General features: G+C 39.4%; 1 protein-coding gene across 1 annotated transcript in view; it reads left to right on the top strand.

Moving 5' to 3' along the window:
* The first annotated feature begins 10214 nt into the window (after positions 1-10214).
* The window catches only part of LOC107088672 (lipoma-preferred partner homolog), a 103198-nt gene continuing 90998 nt past the window's right edge, over positions 10215-22414 (top strand). The window contains exon 1 of the mRNA XM_015380982.1: positions 10215-10792. Within this exon, the coding sequence (XP_015236468.1) occupies positions 10271-10792 (522 nt within the window). The 5' untranslated portion in view covers positions 10215-10270. The remainder of the gene's footprint in view (positions 10793-22414) is intronic.

The raw sequence follows: 22414 nt of genomic DNA, 5'->3' as shown, positions 1-22414 counted from the left end.
ACTGTCTGCGGTCGCCTACAATTTTGGAGAGGTGCAGCAGAGTGTCTGTGAAAGGGGCAGGGGCATATCTGTGTTAACTGCGACACACGCAGACGACCTGGTTTCTGAGTATAAATCAGCCTTTAGAATTTACCATTGATAACTACATAGGGATCAGTCCTGCATCTATGGAGGCAGACATCTTAGTTCTACTGCAGCGCAGAGCTGACAAACTAGTGACTATAGAGATCCCAATTATGCTTGAATGTTACTATATAAAGACAGATATAAAATCTATATCCCCCTAACCCCTCGGTTCTACTGGATGTGAAAGCAGCCATAGTGCACTTATAGGCCCATAAACCAGTAAAGTGAATTATGCCAGAACTAGGGGAGTCTGGTGTACCTGCTTTTATCCTATCACCATTTTTCATTTACCTTTGGATCTCACGTAAGTAGGTGAGTTCAAGTGTTTAGTTTTTTTCTTAAAGGTATAGTGGAGGATTTTTGTAACTTTTTGAAAAGACCTGCCCACTCTACACTTAAAAAAAACACATTCACAACCCTGTACCTGCTCCCCAAAGGGAACGCCTATTAAATGAGTTCGAGAGTGGCACAGGCCTGTTTGTCCTCGTGCACGCTCCGTTTAAAGGTTGCTTTTAGCATTGACCTTACAAGCTTACTTTCCAAAAGAAGATTTGCACTTTTTCCACTATGTCGGACTCACCACCGGTAAGTGAAAATGGGGTCGTAGGACGGCCTTAAGCAAACATATCACCAGAATGATTGACAATTAGGAGGACCGCTTATTTTGATGATCCACCCGAAAAAAAGAACATCCTCCACTATACCTTTAACAATCTTTTAAACTCAATGCTCATATTTATTATAGCTGTTGATTAACTGTAATGACAGATTTTTTTTCTTGCATGCAATGCAGCCCACACTCTGCCTATGTAGTTTTTTACATGTAAATTTGACCAAATTTGACTAAATTTGAGCAACAAAATTAGAATAGCCCCTAAAGTTGACAGCACAACTTTATGAAAACAATATTGAAGTAATCATTTTTGGAGCAGAGGACGAGGGTTCAAAGGTTTGTACACAGTTTCAGGCTCTAAATGTGGGTGTAGTGGTGGACTCAGACCTCAACCTTCAGATGAACATAAAGACAGTAACAAAGTCGATGTTCTATCACCAAGAGAACGGTGTCCTCACAGGTCTGCCTAAACAGTGAATCATAGACAGTTACAGCTGATCCAAATAGCTGCTGCCTGCATCCTCACTACAACAAAAAAATTAGAGAATATCACAGTTCTGAAGTCCTTCCACTGGCTCCTTGTATCTCAGAGAACAGACTTTGAAATACTTCTGTTAGTCTTAAATCACTGAATGACTTTGCTTGTAAATACATTAGACTGTCAGTGGATCAACCACCCAGACCTCTCAGGTCTTCTGGATGAAATCTGCTCTGCAGAACCAGAAACTAATCTGAAGAAGTTCTTATGCTCCACTAATCTGGATTAAACACCTATAAACTAGCACTTAAACCCTCAATAGATCCAAATCAAGATTAAAAACATTTTTTAAGAGCCTTTGACTGAGCTACCTGATCATTACTAACTATCCCTTTAGTCCAATTATTCAATTTTTTTATTATAATCATCATATTTCGACTTCCATTCTCTTTAATTATTCCATTGCCTTTATGCCGCTGATATTTCATTTTTTTTTCTTCTCATGTACAACACTTTAAATTGTCTTGTCACTGAAATGTGCTATATAAATAATTGCCTTGCCTTACTTACAGTTTAAAGAATTAACCCTTTTTTATGTGGAAGTACTTCAGTTGCAATTAAGAACCAAGTACCGGCAACTGTTACTGATGACAGGGAGCTACGGCCTTATTTCCATGTAGCTTTGATCCAAACACATTTTAATTAACCCTGAAAAAAAGAGTAAATATCCCTATGTAATGAGTAGTCGTGCTAAAGCCTGTAGCAGCTGCAGCATCTTAACAGGAGTGCATTTCAATTTGCGTTTTGAATATCTGCTCTGGTTCAAAAACGGAGTGTGGAAGAGTTTCAGGGATTTCAGCAGCCGCTAATACAGCAGAACAACCGGAGATATGCAGACAGATTAACACGCAGCCAAAAAAGTTCTCCATGTGTCAAACAGCATTATCAGCAATTAAAGAGATAGTAGAAAACAGCTGCAGGTCTTGTGTGACGTTTTCCGAACACATTGTTTAATCATCTTTTAATTGGCTTTATCTAGAACTATTTTAGGAGCAGGACTGATAGCCTGTATTTTATGATGGCGCCGCGGCTTAGGGCTTGATAAATCTGACTTCTGCTCCCGACTTCATGGAGAAAAGATGCCCCGACTGTGGATGGCAGATAAGTGAACGTCTCTGTGTTGACTGGGAATTCCTCCATGGTCGTTGTCTAAGTGCTGAAACGGGCAGATGCAAATGGACGGCGGGGGCCGGCCGTCGACAGCAGCCGCGCCGCATGAATGAGAATCAGGAGAAAGTTTAGATAGGAATATCCAAGGTCTTATACGGAGTCTGAAAGGATGCCACCAGAACTTCTTCTACTTTAGGGGCTTTTCCCAAGCTTGCTGAAAAAAAAAAAAAAAGACAAAGAAGAAAAAAAAATCCCTCACCCCTGTGGTTTGAAGTGCAAAGTTAACAGTTTTACTCAGCCCCCCTTCAAGGCTTGTATAGTCTCTCCTAATCTTTTTTAATGTGTCGAAAGGCTTTCTTGAGAATCTCTGTGAAATTTCACACTTAAGTTGTTTGCAAAGTCAGTTTGAATTATGGTATGGAGTGAGGGTAAACTTTTATGAAGGTGTTAGGGAAAACTTTTGGAAAAAGAATACGTTAGGTGTGCGTGTTTCTACTTGTCTGTGTGTTTGTTTGGAGAATCAGCAGAGGGTCGAACCCACGCTGCACAAATCCTGAACGTTTCAACTAACGCAGGCAAACTGCAACATGCAAATAGACCTTTCATTTTAGGTTTTAGTTATTGTTTTATTCAAATCCGGTTCTGGTAAATTGTGCAAATAAAATAAAGCTGAATCGGTTTGCTTCAGTAATCTGGCTGCAGAACAGGAATGAGGATTTTAAAAGCAATTATGCAAACTATAAAAAAAGGGGTTGTTTTAAGAGAACATTTTCTGTATTTGATTGTTTTTTTTCCAAGTTGATGCAAAAATCATCAATATGTCAATAAGCTAAGCAGCATTTCAGACACTGACTATTTGGTAGAGTATAGTTTAATAATTAGCTCTTTTGATCGGGTCTTTCTTGGACCAGGAAAGACTCCATCTTTCCATTTTCTGATCGTCTCATTTGGTGAAATTTTCCCAAATTTTAAAACTTTGGCTGAAGTGGCTCTTTTAGTTGAAGTCTTTAGTTTTTAACTTCAGGGGCAGGAGTTGAAAATTTGCATTAGCAATAAAATTAATATGAAGCACTTCAGAGACATGCTTTATTTGCACTGTCAGTGTCAAATGAAGATGAAATACAATGAATGAAATACACAGAGCATTCAGCTGGATTCAGCTTCCAGAAAAGAAGAGATCATCCATCCGAGGAAAATAATCTAACACCTTCAGACAATTAACCTGACTCCGCCAGATGGATTTGCTCCGCATATCCATCTGGAAACCTTCCGTTGCAGTAATTTTGGGAAGGGGAGAAAATACTGGTTAGCTGATTGGCCTATGTTGGTGATAGACGGGCCAAATAAGATCAACGAAGCATTTGACGTACTAACAGACCGACGACGAAAACACAACCACAAGCCAGGCTACTCTTGCCGAAACCAGTCGGGAGAAGAGCAAAAACATATTTTCCTCTGAGAAAAGCCTCCAGAGCAGTGTTTTGCTCTTCTTTCAGTGAAGAAATACTCTGTAATTCCGATAAAACCTGCTCGATAGCCAGGCTAACGTTAGTTTCATCGGCTGAAGCCGCCATGTTCTTTAGACTGAACTGTCATGCTTCTCGTTGCGTCACACCTCAACCCGCCTCAAAGCCAACGCTGATTGGATGTTCGTTTGGTGAACGGCTCCAAATTTTCTTCAACGGAGAGTCTCCAGACTGATTAGCGAGTGAAATCTTGAAAGCTCGCGAGATCAGGATGGTCTCACGAGGCTAGCAGACAATAGGTTCTGCAGGAATCCAACATGAGACATTTAACTTGATGGTGATCAGGTGATCAGTTTAGGTCAATGCAGAGATGGAGGACGCTTTGAGACCATAGATTCAGACCACAACAGCTAATCTGTTTGTTTTTTTCTTTTATTTTGATTGTTGATAGGTTTCTGTCTTACTCGGACCAGAGTCCAAACTTTGTGTCACTGCAGAGAAAAGGTTATGGATATTCATCTGGTTGATTGGCAGGTCTCACGGTGAAATTGTGGAACAAAAAAACAAGCCGTTGGAAAAATATGCTAACGCTCTACTAAACTGTGCTCCCAGTTTTATCGGCCAGGTTCACGCCCCAGCGTGATGGGACCAGGTTCTGACCTTTTCAAATGCGACCTGTGTCTCAACAGCCAGGTCGCATTCTTCCGACTCAAACGTCTTTTATACTCGACAAAGGTCACTATCGTGCGCCTTTCTATGCAAAAGCGGGAAGAAAAACAACAACCAAGGTGTACGATTATGCTGAGTCTTTTTCTATCGTTTTAAAAACATTGCATTATCACTGCGCGGGCTCCAGTTGGAAAAAAGAAAGATCATAAGATTTGCTCCAGCACTACCGTCCATAAGAGAACACTCGCTACTTGTGACATCATGGAGATCATCAACTGCACATGCAGGACTTTTAAAGGTATTGTGGAGAATGTTTCTTTCCAGGTGGATCATCAAAATAAGTGGTCCTTCTAACTGTCAATCATTCTGGTGATATGTTCATTTAAGGACATCCTACGTGCTTGTCCCCATTTTCAGCTAACCCTGTGCTGAGAAATACCTGGCTGCCGAGAATTAGCTCTCCTCTCGCACAACTAATGACAAAACGGATTGAAATATGAATGAAAATGGAACTTTTAATGCCCTAAAATTTATAGTTTTGGTGGACAGATAAATTCGAATGAAACCGATTTTTGCTTGTATGGAGGCAAGTTTTACTCAGTGCGCTACAATCAGTGTCCGATGAATATGTTTTCCGCTCAGTGGATGGCATTTCCCACTTTTTCTATCAACACCATTCTATATCATTTCTGACAAAACATTAAGAATATATTTTTCTTTCATATTTCAATCCATTTTCTCAGCAGTGTGTGACAGGGGTGGTAATTCTCGGCATAACAAGGAGGTGAGACTGACCTTTTGAGGAGAAATTGCAAATCTTCTGTTGCAAAGTAAGGTTTTATCAACGATGCAAACAGCAACTTTAAACAGAGAATGCACGAGGACAATTGTGCTTGTGCATGCTCTCGCACACGTTTAATAGGCGTTCCCCCTTGGGAACCGGTACGGGGTTGTTCATGTGCAAATCCTCCACTTTACATTAAAGTTCTGTCAATGCAGTTCAGACAGGAGATCACATTCAGGTCGCATATATTTGGAAATGTGAAATGACGCAAAACAAAAATCTAAAAGAGCATTAAAGCTTGCAGTATGAACTTTATCATCGTCTAAATGCATTAAAAAACTGCACTCTTTGCTGATCCTTGCAGGACTTCATAAGATATGAATTAAAATGTTTACTTTAGAGGGTTTATTAGAGTTGCTAACTGGCTTACCCGCAGTATGCTACTTCCTAGTTTACCTCCCATGCACACATGGAGGTAATCTACCTCCTTTAATATAAATGTGCAAGAAAGACTTTAAGTGTGAAACACTAAAAAAATAACAGCAGAGTGTGGTCATCTTTCTGCAACCCTGCATGAGACTAAGGTGAGCAACTGTGGTATAAACTTTACATACTTTAAATTACATTCTAATTTGTAACCCGTATTTAGCCGAGTGAGCAGCTGTAGTTTTTATTTTTTACTAAATGTTCTCATTCCCTTATTTTTAAGAGGCAAACCACATTGACATCCATTGAACATTATCATCAACCTACTGTAATCCTCTTCATCTAATTGTCTAATTAAGGCCTGATACCATCTAGTTTGATCTCACTGAACTTGACCACTCCAAGACAAACGGAGGAATTTGTTAATTTGGAAATATTCTCCACTACAGAGACATTTTCTGCTCTGATGTTAAACATTTGATTAATTTCATCGCCCCCAAGAAAAAGGGATGAATCTATTCTCTTAATGTAATTTGTGGAAAACCCACCATGACAGCGTAATTATTTTGAGGGGGCCGATTTGCATTGCCAGCGCTGTTCAAACTAAATGCTAGCGTAGATTCTAAGGCCTTAAAGATAAATTAATAATCTCAAGTATTTAAAAGCCATGAAACATTTAAATTAAGTAATATCTCTTCCTAAAGGGCACAGCGGAGCCGTTTCCATACATATGCGCACAGACACAGATTTTAAATAAACATCAGCAGTAATCAGTGGGACAGAAATCAGAGGGAAAAGTATTTTGCTGGAGCTTCTTTTTAACGGTTCCTTTGGGGCTTCCCTCTAACTTCGATTAGATAGGATAGGATAGGATTTACACACAGTTGATGCATTTTTCCAAAACTTTTAATTTATTTCATCCCTGTGCGTTAGAAGGATAACATAACAATATATTTTTTTCCACTTTTTATTATTATTATTTTTCTCTCCAGTTTAGCTCCATGAAAACCTCCCTATTTATGACACGTCTGCACAGCTTTGATCACCTTTTAAGGGGGAAGCAATTGCCCCATTTCGGAAGACAAGGCTACCGATGTTCATTTTTTCTGCTCTTGTAGTGCTGCAAATTTACTAATTGACTTAGATTCTTGGCTTCAGGCAGTAACCTAATAAGGCCATCCAAGGTTAATGATAGACCTTTTTTAGAATGGTTGAACGTCTGACACCAATATGCAGCACTGGTGAAAAACACTTATTACTTACACAAGAGAGATTTCTCTGGCAGGGGGGTAGAAGTCTCTGACATCTCAGAGAAGCACTGATTATTAGCTGCTGTATTTTGTTTGACACCAGATCGAAACGCTGCAGTCATTCGGACGGCCGAGGCCTCAGCACAGGGTTGTGTCGCTGCTTTAACGCCGTCTCTTCCCAGGAACACCAGCGCCACAAATTTCAGTGATTTAGCAGCCCCTCCGTACAAGCAGCTGGTGTCAGCAGAAGTGTCGACCGCCGCTGCCAGTCGGCTGTCATAGTATCCTTTGCCAAGCATTTTTTTCCCCACTCCCCTTTTGCTTTATTATCCATAGATTATAGAGAGCCGCACAGAAGCATAAAGTATTCAAGCCTGTTAAACCTTTCCACATTGTGTCACCTTTAATGGGATTTTGTATGTTGTAGCTCATGAATGTGAAGTAAAACAAAAATAATTCATAATTTTATCTCGTATTAAAACCAATCTGACAAATGTCATGTCTGTATTTTGACGTCGTGTATTGATACTATTTAGTGCCAAATATCATTTGCATTTACCTTTAGGGGTACAGTATGTGTCAAACAGAGGCGGGAAGAGTTAAAGTTAATTTTAACTTCTTATTTTGTTTTTTTTACAAAACAATTAGAGCAAAAAAAAAAAAGTCATCCAAGCAGTAAAAACTTGTTTGATCAAATAGCTGAAACTGTTACCTCCATATATCTGATTTAATGTTTAAAACCAGACAGAAATCTGCAGTGTTGAGCACGTTACTTTGAAAAAGTAATTAGTTATAGTTACTAGTTACTTCTCCCAAAAAGTAACTGCTCGACGTAACACCAGTATTTCCATCTGGAAAGCGCTGTTTTGCCGCTGGAGTCCTCCTCACTCTCCATCCTCCCCTCTCTCATGACGCGCGCACGAGTCCTATCATGAAAAAAGGTTAATTGTGCGACCTGACTAACACGCAGTAACGGGGTGCCGGCAATTGCAACTGCGTTATAGTTACAGTAAGAGTAATCATTTTGATTACTCGTTAATGAAAAAAGGTAGCGGCGTTAGTAACGCCGTTACTTTCAACGCCGTTAGTCCCATCACTGGAAATCTGTGTGCATATTTTGCTATTCCAAGTTGTAAAAAAGAATAAATAAAATAAAACTAAACAACATGATGACAGAATAAAAAAAAAAAAGTCAAAGAAACACATTTCCAAATCTTTTTTTTTTTTTTTTACATAAACTTATAAAACCAATTGGAACAGTATTTTATGCTCATATTCTATTAAAAAAAAAAAAGACTTCTGGCTCTGATATCAGCTGGAATGGTTCTGGTTTCTCGTGATCGGTAGAGAAACTAGAAACCAAACTCATTTAACAGTAGTAGCAATACTCTAACAAGAGTATTAATGAAGTAAAATATCCTAAAGTGAAACTACTCCCAAAAGTATACAGAATTGCTTACTTTATTTATTTTTTATTAACTGAAATGAATCTAAATAAGTGAATGTATGTGTTGGGTCTCATCCTAATGGAAGGATGAAGTAGGGCTGGGCGATATAGAAAAAAAGCTTATCGATAAAAAAAAAAATGCATATTGATCGATATCGATAATTATTGAAAAGATTTGAAACCATATTTTATGTGCAGCTCTGCCTGGACTTTTTATAATATTGCTAAATGATTTAATTTTAATAAAAAACACAAACACAGACTTCGAATTAAATCTTTATTTAACCAACTTTTTTAACTATAACAGAATTGTTTTAAAGAAAAACAACTTAAGATACCTGAGTTATGTTATTAAATACTGCCAAAGAATAAACTAAAGTGACCAGAAAAGTGACCAAAATAAATATAAGAAATAAATAAATCCCCCCCCGCCGCCGCCGCCCCCGTTTCCTGCTTTAACCTGAGTTATTACTTTGAAGTTTCTGGCCCCTCAGCATTTTTATCTCAATTGTTAGAACTACGTGGGAAACTGCCCAGAACTGAATATATATATATATATATATATATATATATATATATTTTCCCCGATGATTCCTCGGAGGAGAGCCGCGTCGGGGCCTCCACAGCTCGTACTCCTGCGGGTGTGAGCGGCTGAGATGATAAAAAAAAAAAAAAGTTGGTTTTGTTATCAGACTTCGTTTTCACTGGTTCCCTACACAATTTACAGATGACTGTGGTTTGTTTTTGGTCCGACTTGCCATGACCGAAATACTGCCAGACTGCCGAACTACAAAAACCCTTCTTTGAAACAATTTCCTCTGCCTCTCCTTGCTGCATCTTCATGTGCTCTGTGTTGTGGTTTGAGAGGGCGGCGCTTGGTGACGGCATGCCTGGGTCCGCGATTGTGATTGGTTGGGAGGAAGCAGTGACTAGCATAAACCTACATGCTAGGCTACAATGAGAAGGAAGGAAAACAGCGTTTCTTTTTTATTGAACTTTTATCGACCCTCTTTTTTTCTATTGCGCCACACGTCTATCGATCGATATATATCGTTATTGAATTATCGCCCAGCCCTAGGATGAAGTCCTTTGTGTTTTTTTTCAGGGATTGTGTCGTACAATAGTTGATATTTTGATGTGTTTCTTCACTTCTAGCACCTTAAAGCACATCCAGCTACATTTTGAGTTGATGGATTAATCAGAGCTCCTTCTTTGACCTGTCTGCAGGGTTCATCGGCCTTCATGAAGCCGTTTGTTCACTGGTGTTCTCTAACGAAGCTTTGAGGCCAAAAACAAAACAGAATGGTTATTTAAAAAAGAGGTTAAAAGCTCCCATCTGATGGGCTGTAATCTTTATTGAATGAGATGTTTCCTTCAACTGAGCCAAAAACAACATCAATCTTTTTAGGTCCTTAATGGTCCAATGTGAATATTATGGGTTGTGGGTGGATCTGTTTATTGTAATTCGTGATGATCCTCAATAGGAAGCTGGTGAACAGGAAGGTGATATTTGCCGTCACTACTTTTGTTTTGTAGCTAGGTTTTGTTCATCTAACGTGAAATATCTCTTAAAGCACACCGTCAGTCATCCAGGTCATGGTAACCCTAAGTGCTTGAATAGAGGCAAGTTGGAACAGAAAGCTGTGATTAACTGCTGCTTTCTCTTCAAGCACTTAGAAAGTGAAAGGAATAAGGGCCGAGGTTAAAAGTTTCACACAGAAATATACTGAAGTTGACTAAGTTACTTTTTTGGTTTAAATGGGGATGTTTCTTCCCTTTTGCAGAATCCCGGCTCCTCCGCAGGCTCTACCCCCAATGCCCCGGTGACGGGTTACAAGCGCATGGTCATTCCCAACCAGCCGCCTCTGACTGCGACCAAGAAGACAATGCCCAAACCTCAGCCTCAAGGGGGAGTCCCACCTCCCCCTGTCAGCCCTGTAGCCAAGCCTCAAAGCAACATGGCTCCTCAGCCTGTTCCAGCCTCCTACACCACAGCATCGACCCCCAGTCAGCCCACCTTCAATGTCCAAGTGCGGTCCGCCCAACCTAGCCCTCAGCACCAGGCCCCCGCTGGCTACCACTACGGCCAGCAGCCGATTCGCAGCCCAGCACAGGTGCAGTACATGCCGGCCCAGCCCAAAGGTCCCGACTTTGCTTACGGACCGCCACAACCGGGCTTCTCCCCCTCGGCTCATCAGATACAGCAGTACCCTGGGGGACCACAGGTCGGGGGAGGAGGCTCCAGGAGACCAGATCCAGTCCCAGCTCAACCATACCAACCTCAAGGCCCCAGAAAGACCTACATCACAGATGTTCCCCCCAGCTTGGCTCCGTATACCTCTGGACCAGATGCCCACCCAAAGGTAAGGTTCTAAGTGAGCGCAACACAAATCCTCCCATAGAACTGGTCAGATTGAGGTAATCTACTCACGCACTGGCAACAATGAAGTAATATTTAAGGACTTTTTATTGTCTTACCATCTCACATTGGAATGTTTCTGCTATGAATTTTGGACTCAGTTCAATCAGTTTGATATGTAAGAGAAGAAAGAGGTTCAGATGAATTAAATGCAACCTGAGTTCAGGGGTCTATCAGCTTCAGGGTAGAAACTGTTCCTGAGCCTTGTGGTCTTGCTCTGCATGTTCCTCAGTTGCCTGAGTGAGGGAAGAGGTTGAAACAGTCTATGAAGGATGGGTGGAGGGAAGGCTGTTCCCTAATGCCCCTGTCACACCTTGCAGATTTAGCCTGATGACCCAGAATCTCCTGAAACGCTGGCATACACTCAACTTTCTATATGTTTATTCAATATTGGGCGTATACATAGAGTATTCGTAATGAGTCCAGAGCGGATGTCCAGCGACAGCCTAACTTATGCATAACACACGGCAGCATAATGCCAATGAAATGTTACAAACTAGTGGTTGAGGGGGGCAGCAATGCACCTGGAAGCACCAGGCCTGCATAAAAAGATTTCTTTGATTGTGGTATTGACCTAGCAGCTGTTTACCACCCGCCCCAAAAAAAAAAGAATAAACGAATAAAAAGGAAAAAAAGAAAGAAAGAAGGAAGGTTTGCAGTGACAGCAGATTTAGCATCATGTCTACTAGCAATTTTGTTGGTCGTGGTTGTGGGTGTGAATGCAGGGAGAATCCATCACACTCACTTTCTCACTCATCCTATGATGGGGAGGAAGTCTGGAGGAGAACAGTTTCCTCTTGTGAACCCTCTTTTATACCAAAATGATGCTAATATGCCATTATACAATAGCTGTAAGTTAGAAATACATTCAATGTCTGGAACATGTCAGATACGTTGATATACGTTGGAGATAAGTTCTTGATAAGTCAAGTTATGCACAAGTTACTCATAGGTTATGAATAAGCTAGACACCATGACTTATGAGTAACTTACAGTACACTTAACATATGTCAACTATTATATAACGTACATGTTACTTATGGCCCAAGTATAGACTTAGACTTGCTTTATTGTCATTGCACAAAAAACACAAGGTGAATCTTGACAACGAAATGTTGATTACTTGACTACCAGTGTAACACAGTCCAAGACCTATTCCTGCACAATAAATAGGTTTTTTCTATGAGTAAGAGCTAGCTATATACAGGGTAAAGAGTATATATATACATATATATTGCACTGAGTTATTGAAGAAGTAACATCAATAAATAAGTATTGCACTGAGTTATTGAATATTGCACAGAAGAGTTATTGAAAATGCTGGCATATGAGCATGCTCAAAATTTCCCGCCGTACTCGACGTGTTTCAGCGTGCTTCAGCGTGCTCATAACTTATACAAAACGTACCCATAACTTATCCAACGTATGCCAGCGTTTTTGCCAAATTTTTCGTACATCAGGCACACGCTGGTCTAAATCGTCAAGGTGAGACTGGGCTTAAAGTCCTCTACATGCAGCCTAAACCGCCCTTCACAGAGCCATCCTCTCAGCAGCAGTGCAGCTGCTACATGGGGATGAAGGACCAGAAACAATCTTCACCACACAGCAATAAAAGTACAAAAATCTATTTATAACGCTGATAGAATGTAATGCAGCTGCTCTCCGTCAGTCAGTGTTCTGACCTCAAAGTGCACCGGCGTCCAGGTTGAGGTGTTTTTGATAATATCCTAGTATAAGAACTGCTCTTTAGGTATTTGTCCTGGCATTCGTTTATTGCCTTTTCCCGCCCTTATTTACTCAATAAGCAGACATATTACCAATCTACCAGCTGGAGAGGAAAGGAACGCAGGGTTTCACTAGTATTCTAACAATAGGTCATGAACGGGCAGATGATGCATCTCTTTGGTCCTGCTTTAGGCCTCTGCTGGATTTGCCTATTAAAATCGTCACGGTTCACATGCTGTGTGTCATATTTCAGCCTTTATTTATCCTTTTAACAGTTCACTTTCTTTGTTTTTCAAACATGGTAACAGACATACAGTACACACCAGTTATCGTTGGTTCAATGGAGACAACTTAAGGATGTCCTTTTTCAAATAAAAACATCCTTCAACAATCTTTCAGTGCACTGAAAAAAAAATATTAGAAGCAGATTCCTTTTATTTTGGTTGCAGGAATAAAGAAACACTCATTTTGGAGAAAATAGCAACAAAAAAGGATTGAGTTCAATAATTTTTTATAGAACAGAGCTCAGCGGAGTGGAATAATACTCTGTTGCTTAGGACGGAGCGCCTGATGCCACTGAGACATCTATTCTAATCTCAACATCTCCAGCCTTCGCCAATCTCTGGAAAGTAGAAGGCCCTTGAGTTTTCTTTAATTCAAGGATTTTATGCTGGTTCAGAATCCAAAGCGGGCCTCTCAGCCAGGGGGAATAGCTCATCAAGGACTGTTCTTTACTAAATACAAATTAGCTTCAGCATTGCAGCAAGAACATTAAAAATAACTAATTATATTTGTTCAAAACAAGAGCCTTCGTTTTGCTGGAAAAGCTGGCTGTGGTCCCAGTTTGACAAATTATTACCAAAAAAAAAGGGAAAACAAAACAAAAGGTTGCGTTTAATGCATTTGTAGGAATCTCTTTGATTTCAGATAAAAGCAAATTTGCTAATTTTGAAGCTGCAGTTTGTGCTCTTTATATTTATATTTGTCTTGCTTTCCCAAGGATACGGCGAAGTGAAACAAAATCCTCTGTGCATCACCCTCCGCCCGTCTCTGCTTTATTTTCTTGCGTCGAAAATGTCTGGAAACCCAAATTCAACCAAGAAATGGGTTTGCACCACATAAACTCTGCCCTTAATGCTGTGCTCTAAAATTAAAAGTGTCTGTATTAGTGTGGAGAAAAACTCCCAGAGATTATAGAACAGAAAGCAAAGTCCGTCCCCTTTGCCTTTAGGACCATCACTCCGCCTGACCCGACGCAGTGACATGTTCATTACCTTCTACAAATGGTGCTTAATCTGCTTTAATCTGGCTAGTCGTGCTTCTGCTAATTTGTTGTGGAAATAGGCTAAAATAGAGTCAATTAAGAAGAACTATTTACTTCCATATTTGTGATGATGATCAAAAAAGATCTCTTCTTCTTATATGAAGGCAGCTTTTTACATAATAACTGTCAGCTGGGGATCTGTGACTGTGATTGAAGACTTCATTTAAAAAGGATCATTTCTCATAATCGGTGGCATTCATAGAAGGTCACTTTCATTAGAAGTGCTTGGATAATATAGCATAATCTGGGCCGGTTCTGATCAGCCCCTGCGGCTCTGCACTCTGCTTCACCTCTCATCAGCCTCTGCCATCCTGCATCTAGTCAGGGTGCGTGAGGACTTCCTGTACCACATGCTTAGAGGACTCTCCATTTTACTAACCCAACAGACTCTGCAAGTCTCTTCATCTTGTCTGAAATGGAGGACAGCTAAGCTGGACGTGAACTTGAGTGACGTTTGACAGGGCAATTATTTTGGAACTGCAGACAGTAAAAGCCCCTGTAGAAGGTCAACGTTGGTTTCAGCTTTCAAACGGGTTTTATTAGTGGGACATCTTCTCTGGTCACATGATTTACTGCCATTTTGCACATGGTATTGACAGCACGCAAATGAAGAAAGAGTCTAGATTAAAAACAGCAGGTTATTCATTGGAAGTGATATAAATGGCTGCCATCTTTATCCACTTGGTTTGACCTAGCGAGTGATCCAGAAATTGGAAACCAGGGTGTCGGAGCTGAAGCTTACAGGGTAGAAACACTTGGGGCCATTCCTCCTGTTGAGAGCTTCACCGAAAAGAGACGTCATTACGGATTGGATGGGATATGAGGCAGGCCTCAATTTTTATAGATAATCTCAAAAAACCACCAGGTGCAACTGGCTTTTATTTGGTAAGATGTATTTATGAACAAACAGAGAGAAAAGGTTAAAGTTATAGTGGATGATCAGCTTTAAGTTCTGCGGGGATCATCGGATCTCCACAGTCCCCACTGTAGCTAAGTTTGTGTGTTCGAGTGTTTGGAGACAGTGTTGTTGACAGACCAACTGGACTCACACATGCTTGATAGTCATTCCACCTGGGGAGCTGAAGAGCAAGCAGTTATTCAAACAATTGGGTCATTTTTTACCTATATTTCCAGAAAATAGCTTGTCTACTACACCTTTAAAATTCAACACAACAATAAAAGACATTTAGTTTTATTCTTTCCCCTTTTTGAAAATAAACCTGCAAATGCTTTTTAACCCTAAATTTTATTTTTAACTGTTTTCAACTATGCTATGTTCATCAAATGATATTTGAATAATATTTTCTTTAGTATTAAAAATGCATTTATGCCCTAAATATTGGCTAAAATATTTGTTTTTTACAATGCCAAAACTAGAATGTACAGCACAACAAAATATAAGTTATAGTTATATCCAAGGTACAAGATTTTGTTGAGACATAATATATCCCCGTACAAAAAAGAAGAGAAACCATTTGATTTGAATGAAATAAATTTACATAAACTTGACGTCATTATAGTCCTTTTTGAGCCTAAATAGAATTCAAGCACCGGATATGAGCAGCAGAATAAGTATGGTTCCATCTGCTGGTAGTCTGCAGATGGCAACTACTAAATAGAGGCCCATCGTCCTGCGGCGCCTCGCTGTAAAGCAATAGCTCTAATTGGTCTGAGATTAGCTGACATTAAATTAGTAAATTGATGTATAGCAGCTCTAGCTAGGCCTTCCCAGAGCCTCCTAAAAGAACAGTGATACAGCAAAAAGGTGAAAACCAATCAATCTATCTGTTTATATTAATGTCACTTAGACTGTAGAGTCTAAAGCTGCGTTCACACCAAACGCAGCAGGAGCAGCAAAAACGCGTCTGCTGCTTCATTTTTGATGCTTGTACAAGTTCATTCTGACACTAAAGCAGCTTTGCTGCTCTGGCTGCGCAGTGGAAAAGTGGGTGTGACGCGCATTGGGCAGGGCTACTCTATCCTTTATTTGCCCTGCAGCTATATTTGCTGTGATCAGTGGGAATAAAGTAGTTTTAATATGTTTTTAAGTGGGAAAATTCACCTGAAAACTTAATCAGTGCAGTCAGTTCATCCAGATTACCATCCTGCCTTCCAATATTATTTCTGTCGGAGCCGCTCAGACCCCCACATACCAGCGGTGCACTGTCAGTAGGAATCCCATTCAACAGCAGCCTCAGGCCCGGTTGGTTTGCCGCGGCAGCTGGAAAGCGGTTTTCATGTACGTAATCCAAACTGCAGGCACCAGGATAATAAAAGCGAACATGTTTTGCTGGCAGTTTTCAGCATTTTAAGTTAATTTAGGCATTAATAAACTGTTCCAGTGGAGTGATCATAGTGATCTGCATCAGGAGTGCTGTGTCTGTCTCCCCGCCAGCTCCCAGATCAGCATCTCTGATTGGTTGATGTGTCCAGCAGCAAAAGTTAAATTTTTCCATCTCGAACAGCAGCGCATATGCGGCGTGGCGCGTGCGTCAGATGCTTAAACACACCCGACGCGCTGCTTCATATGCTCAGACGCGATGCGGGACATTTTATTGCGCCTTGACACGCATAAACCATTGCCTTTGCATGGAAACTCGCTGCTCCTGCTGCGTTCGGTGTGAACGCAGCATAAGAATATCATTGCTATCACTAGCATCAGTACTAATGAGGACATTTACTCACCCATCCGTCAAATTAGCATTTTTAGCTTCTACTTAAGTAAACACGATATTTAGTTCCTGCTATATTCAGAACACTGTTCAAGTCTTATCCTTCGTGGAATAAGGTGCTTTTTTTTGTTGGTTTCTCTGAACTTGTCATGGACTTTTCTTCGGTATTTCCATACTTTGCTGGGAGGTGCTAACTGGCTTAGCAGCATATGGCTACTTCCTTGTTTATCCCTTGCTCACATGTGCGATATCACGTGCGATATCAAGGGCTTGATAGAATAACAAATTTGATTAATACAAAAAATAACAATACGGCAGCAGGATGTGGTCATGTTTTGGGAAAACGTTTGCAACCGGACTGAACTACACGCAAATAAGTAGATTTAATAAGATTGTCTATGAAATCTTGTCTTATGAAATCTATGAAAATTGTCATTTTCATTAAGCTAAGCTAAAAAAAAAAGCTAATGTATTAAATTAAGCACTCATTTATTGTATCAGAAATGATTGGATCTATCCATTGTATCTTTTCTGATTAAAGCCATATTTCTATAGGTATAGTAGAATCATCTCATGTTTTATGATGTTAATTTTTCCAAAACGTAAATCAATTTTTACCATAAGGGGATCAGTGGGTGCATCTCTTCCTGTGTGATGTCATCTCCTCAATAGGGTGACCCCAGTTACCCCGACTAAACATGAGAGGCATTTCCAGGCCTTAAAAAAGGTGAGCAGACAGAGTGCAGGGTTACCCGCTCTGCTGCAGATCACCAGAGAGAGGATTCTGCGGCTGGTGCAGAGTTAAAATGTGTAACTACAAAGCAAGAGCCCAAGGCTTCAAGCAGATCAAGGCGTGCTATCTGCAACTCTCTGATCTGTACTGTGTAGACACACCTTGAAACAAATTGCTCTTGTTCTATGCCAACTTTATTTAAGCAAATCAACCCATCTTTCTGGGTTTTTTTAAAGATATATTTTTAGTTCTTTATTGCAAAACAAAAAAAAAGCCTCCATCTGTTTTGTTTTTATTTTGTGCTACGTAATCCTAAATCTAGCTTAATTTTTCCTCAGTGCCATCAAGTCCCATAATAGAGAGCTCCTCTAAATGTAATCTTTCTTTTCTTTTTAGCCTTCTGGACAAAATTTCCCTCTGGCGTCATCAAAAAACCAATAAATACTTTCTGAGAAAATCTGAAAGCTTTCCTCTATTTTTACCACATCAGGAAGTGTTAAGATGTCTTAAATTCAAATGTCCTTTTCTAAACATACATATTCATCGGCGTGTTGAAATGTCTCTCCACATAAAGGAAAAGATGTCTTTTTCTGTCAAGCACTTTTTTTTTTTCATAGTGATGTACGATCAGAGCCTTAGAAAAAGCCTGTGTGGGTGAGTGGCTGGATGCGTTCAGGTGATGAACCTATGAGTATAATTAGAGCGTTTTCCAAGGCGGTTTCTCTGGAATATCGTCTTGACAGCCTAATTAAAAACATGAGCGTGATTTTTACTGCTTTTTATTGTTGTTTCAAAGCAAACCATCTTATTTTAGAACATTAATGCTTCAATTATACCTCTCTGCTCTCTGGCTTTGAAACTTTTATCTTTCAATTGCTTCTCTTACTCTTTAGGAATGTTTAACAGGGTTTCAGCGGGTCATTAAAAATCATTAAGTTATTATTTTTTTAATTAAGGCCTTAATTGGCATTAAGATTCATAAAATGTGTTTATTGTGGCATTTAAAATGCTTTATTTAAAAAAATAAAGCATTTAAAATGCTTTATATGCGTGGAACTGCTTCCGGTTGATCGCAAAGCTGTATGTTCAGAAAAGAAGCTTGAGTCGGAGATTAAGCTAGAGAATGAGGGGAAAAATCAAATTTTAACAAAAGGGGGCTGGAAAACAAGGAATTCAGGACATGGCTGCAGCCTGTCGACGGGCACCTGTTGGTGGCATTAAAATATCTTCTAAGAGTATTAAAAAGCATTAAGTTAGAGTTAATTTTTCCTGTATAAACCCTGTTTAAATATTTTTAGAGAACTTTTTATCCTTTCACATTTTGTAGCTTTTTCAACTCAACTAAATTATTTCATCTGTCTTGGTTAAAATACAATCTGCTCATTAAATTAGTCAGTGTTGGGTTCATGATAAGCCCAGATGGGTTTTAAACAATGTTTTTAATAGAATCAAGAATTTTTTATTCTTAATAATTATAAGCTTTGTTTTAAGGAGATCCGGTTCTGACCAGTTCAATTGTAAAATGACCTTCATACCATCAAAAAGTGAATCAAATTCTGCTTTTGAAAAATAAATAAATTGTAAACTTTGTTTTAGAAAAATCTAGATTTAACAAGATATTTTCTAAATTCAATTTTTGGAACTAGAGATGATCAGATCAGCCAGACTCATTAAAACTGTGAAACAACAACATTAGCATTATTAGCAGCTAACGATTAGCCTCTCAGATTTCTGTTCTCTTTCCGGGTCAGGATCGTTGGTCAGTCATATAAGCCGTTTTTCCTTAGTTTTTAACTCAACATTTATTTCCTATTTTTCTTTCTTACTTCAAATTAAGAGTATAAACCTAGAAACAAGCTTAAGCTAGGTTTAAACTGATACAATCACACCTTCCCCAGCCATGTAGGGCGCCTGTTATAAAACCCCTAATACTTTGGTAAATTGACACTGACCCCGCACACTATTTAGACATGTTAGCTTTTAACTCACTATTATAATCACTTGTTGAAGAAGAACATATAATGCGGGATGTAAAGTTATTTTTCTACACATTAGATTACAACATTTTAAATCTAGGTAGTTTAATATCCTTTATTAAGAGGTCAAACGGCAGATTCCTGTAAATTCGTTTGACTCCTTTGTGTCTAAAACGTTGCAAGAAATGGAAAGAAATAGATTAATAAAGAATAGTTTTGAACAGGGCATGTTGTTCTCTTTGGTGTGGGTGAAGTGTTTCCCTTCTCTGTCATTGGAGTGCGCTGAAACCTACGTCAACGTCAGCAAAATGTCTGCATTGTCTTGATTTGTGCATCGTCAGTGGAGTAGTGCACAACACCCCAAACAAGCACACATCCTTTTCATCACTTGATTTATAGTTGAAATCACTTCCTGTCTATTTTTCCGTCCCATTTCTTCTCCCTTTCTATAGAGCAGTTGTTGAAATACAGTAAAAGTCCAAACTCTGGACACACCTTCATTGAATGCTTTGCCTTGGTTATTACCTCTGGCAAAATCCTTAATTCAAGATATTTTTTTGCTATTTTTAATGGAAACTTTCTTTAAAGGAATGAAAACATTATTTTTCTATGTCATGTTTCCAATTTATTATTCTGGAACAGACAACTCCACACAGAGGAACTGAATTAAATGCATTTATCAATTGATTTATATGATTTTTTTTTTTTACAGATACCACATTTCATGTTCCAGCTTTGCTGATCTGATGACTGTAGTGTTCTTAACTTGGTATCACCAGTGTCGATCAAACTATAGTATTTTTATCCATTTTTACCATTCCTCTAAATGGATCTACCTGCAACTTTTTAGTTTTTCTACAATAAAGTGAAAATTCTAAATATTCATTAGCTTAGAAATCTTTGTGAGGGAATGCAATCACTAAAATCATAAATGAGTTAACTGCGCTCCGGTAACAGCCCGTAGGACGCCACATAAGGCAGCCTCTCGCCATGAAGCTCATCTTAGCCAGGAATACTAAATCTGTGGCTGGGATCAGTTGACCGCCGAACTGCCTTGTAATGCACATTCTCCTGTAGGATCATAACAAGTTTTTACTGCTGTAAAGCAGGTCGAACTCTGTGACTGGGATCAGTTGGGCTCCCCCGGCGTTCCGCATGTATATGTTGCTGTTTAAAGTTACGGCTGCGCCAGTGAGCATTTATGTTGGTGGTCCCCAGCGGATCTGTTTACCGACTCCTTTATTGAGTAAAGATTGCTCTGCTGGAACTGATCCTTCAGCTCTGTCACCCGGTCTGTTTAGCAACACATCTGAGAACTTCCTCTCAGTGGTTCCTCCCAAGTTTAAATCAGGCTTAGTGCTCCTCAATATATCCGCAGCACGTTATTAAAGACCAGCACAGATTTATGAGTCCCGAGTCATTTTGCTGGCGCTCTCAGACTGCTTTAGGTTATCTCTTAGTTTACTAAACTTCCAAACGAAAAAGTTGGGGTCATCATCAGGATTTATATCTCTAAAAAAACATCTCAGACCTAAGGGGTCAGACGGTTGAGCCAGAGTCAGAATGTCTAAGGAAACTTTTTAAAGGATGACAGTAGAAGTAGGAAAACAGATGAAATCATAATGTGAGAAACTTGTTGTTCCGTTTGTGCATCAGCCTGTTGATCTCACCCTGACGTATTCTTGGCTGTTGATTGGCCAGTTCTCTCCTCACTGTAGAGTGTTTTTAGGTGTCTGTCAAATGCCTGTTCCTATATCACATCCCCCACATCCCGTTCACCTCCTGACCCTCTGAGACAAACAGCACAGCTGCTAAATAACCCACCGGATCAATATGTGTCATTGCGGTTGAGGGAGCCCCAGCCATGTGAAATATCTGAGCTGCGTATCTCCATGCTGCTCGCCTCTCCTCCTGTTTCTGCACTGGAGAGATGCAGAGGTTTTAAATCATGCAGTACTCAAATTTCTTTATTCTGAGGCTGTTCTCTTTTTTCTTTTATGACACTGAATAAACGGGTTATCACCTCATTTGTAAGCCCCCCCCATATAAATATAAAGTCTTTAAATAGCTACAGTGCCTACAGAAGCTTACTGTACCTGTTTTTTAATTTACCGTAATTCCCGGACTATTAGCCACTCCTTTTTTCTCATGCTTTGAACCATGTGGCTTGTAAGAAAGGTGCAGCTTTTCTGCACAGAGGACTGCCGGGGGAGACACTTAGTGGGGGGGTCTCACAGTGGTTTTCACAGTCGCATGTGATGTGATCCCTGAGGTTATGGAGGGACAAAATATTTTATGAAATACATCAATTCTGAATATCCAATGACATTCATTAATATACCGTGAAATAAGTAGATGGCACATTTATTCATCTAATACATTATTCAATATTTTCGTTTTTTTATTAATACTTGCACTAATAAATAATTAAATAATTGAAAATACATTTTAATTACTATTTTGAAAACTATGCTTAGACTTAGACAGACTTTGTCTTTTTTTACACACAGAGTATACAAAAAGAAATTAAGTTTAGTACAGCTCTCAAGACATTAAAGTGCAGCAGTGATCAAAAGTAAGCAGGACTGATAAATGTAAACATACGTATATGAGTTACAGTTTCCAACATTTACAGGGTTTTTTTATAAACCATGTATGCATTTAAGTTACTTCTCTGTATATGTATGAATAAATATAGAGTTATGGAGCTACATTGGTGCTATTTAAAATGGTTCAAAAGGATTTTTTTGGAACTGAAAAAATTATGTGAAAAAATACTTTAAAACTGCAAACAAAATGTTGAAAAAGACTTTTTTAGATTCAACTTTCATTTGATTTCATTTTATCTTTCTAGTAAACCTGGGAATATTTTCATCAGGCGTGTAAGTCAGAAGTTCCCACCCATGTTCCTCAGGGATTCCTGTCCTGCATGTTTTAGTTCTTTACTTGTTGCATCACACCAGAGGAGGGGGAACCCTAACTTGAGTCAGGTGGGCTGGAATGGAGACATATGTTTGATTGGGCAGCGATTTTAAACTTCAGGGGGGAAAAAAGTAGCCTGACGTAGTCCTACTCAATTCTAGTCAGAATATGAGTCTGATACTGCTCCATAGAGCGGTGATTATGGGGCGTGTTT

This window comes from Cyprinodon variegatus, unplaced genomic scaffold (genome assembly GCF_000732505.1).
Source record: "Cyprinodon variegatus isolate N-32 unplaced genomic scaffold, C_variegatus-1.0 Scaffold226, whole genome shotgun sequence".
NCBI lineage: Eukaryota > Metazoa > Chordata > Actinopteri > Cyprinodontiformes > Cyprinodontidae > Cyprinodon > Cyprinodon variegatus.
This window is presented reverse-complemented; position numbering and strand designations above follow the sequence as displayed.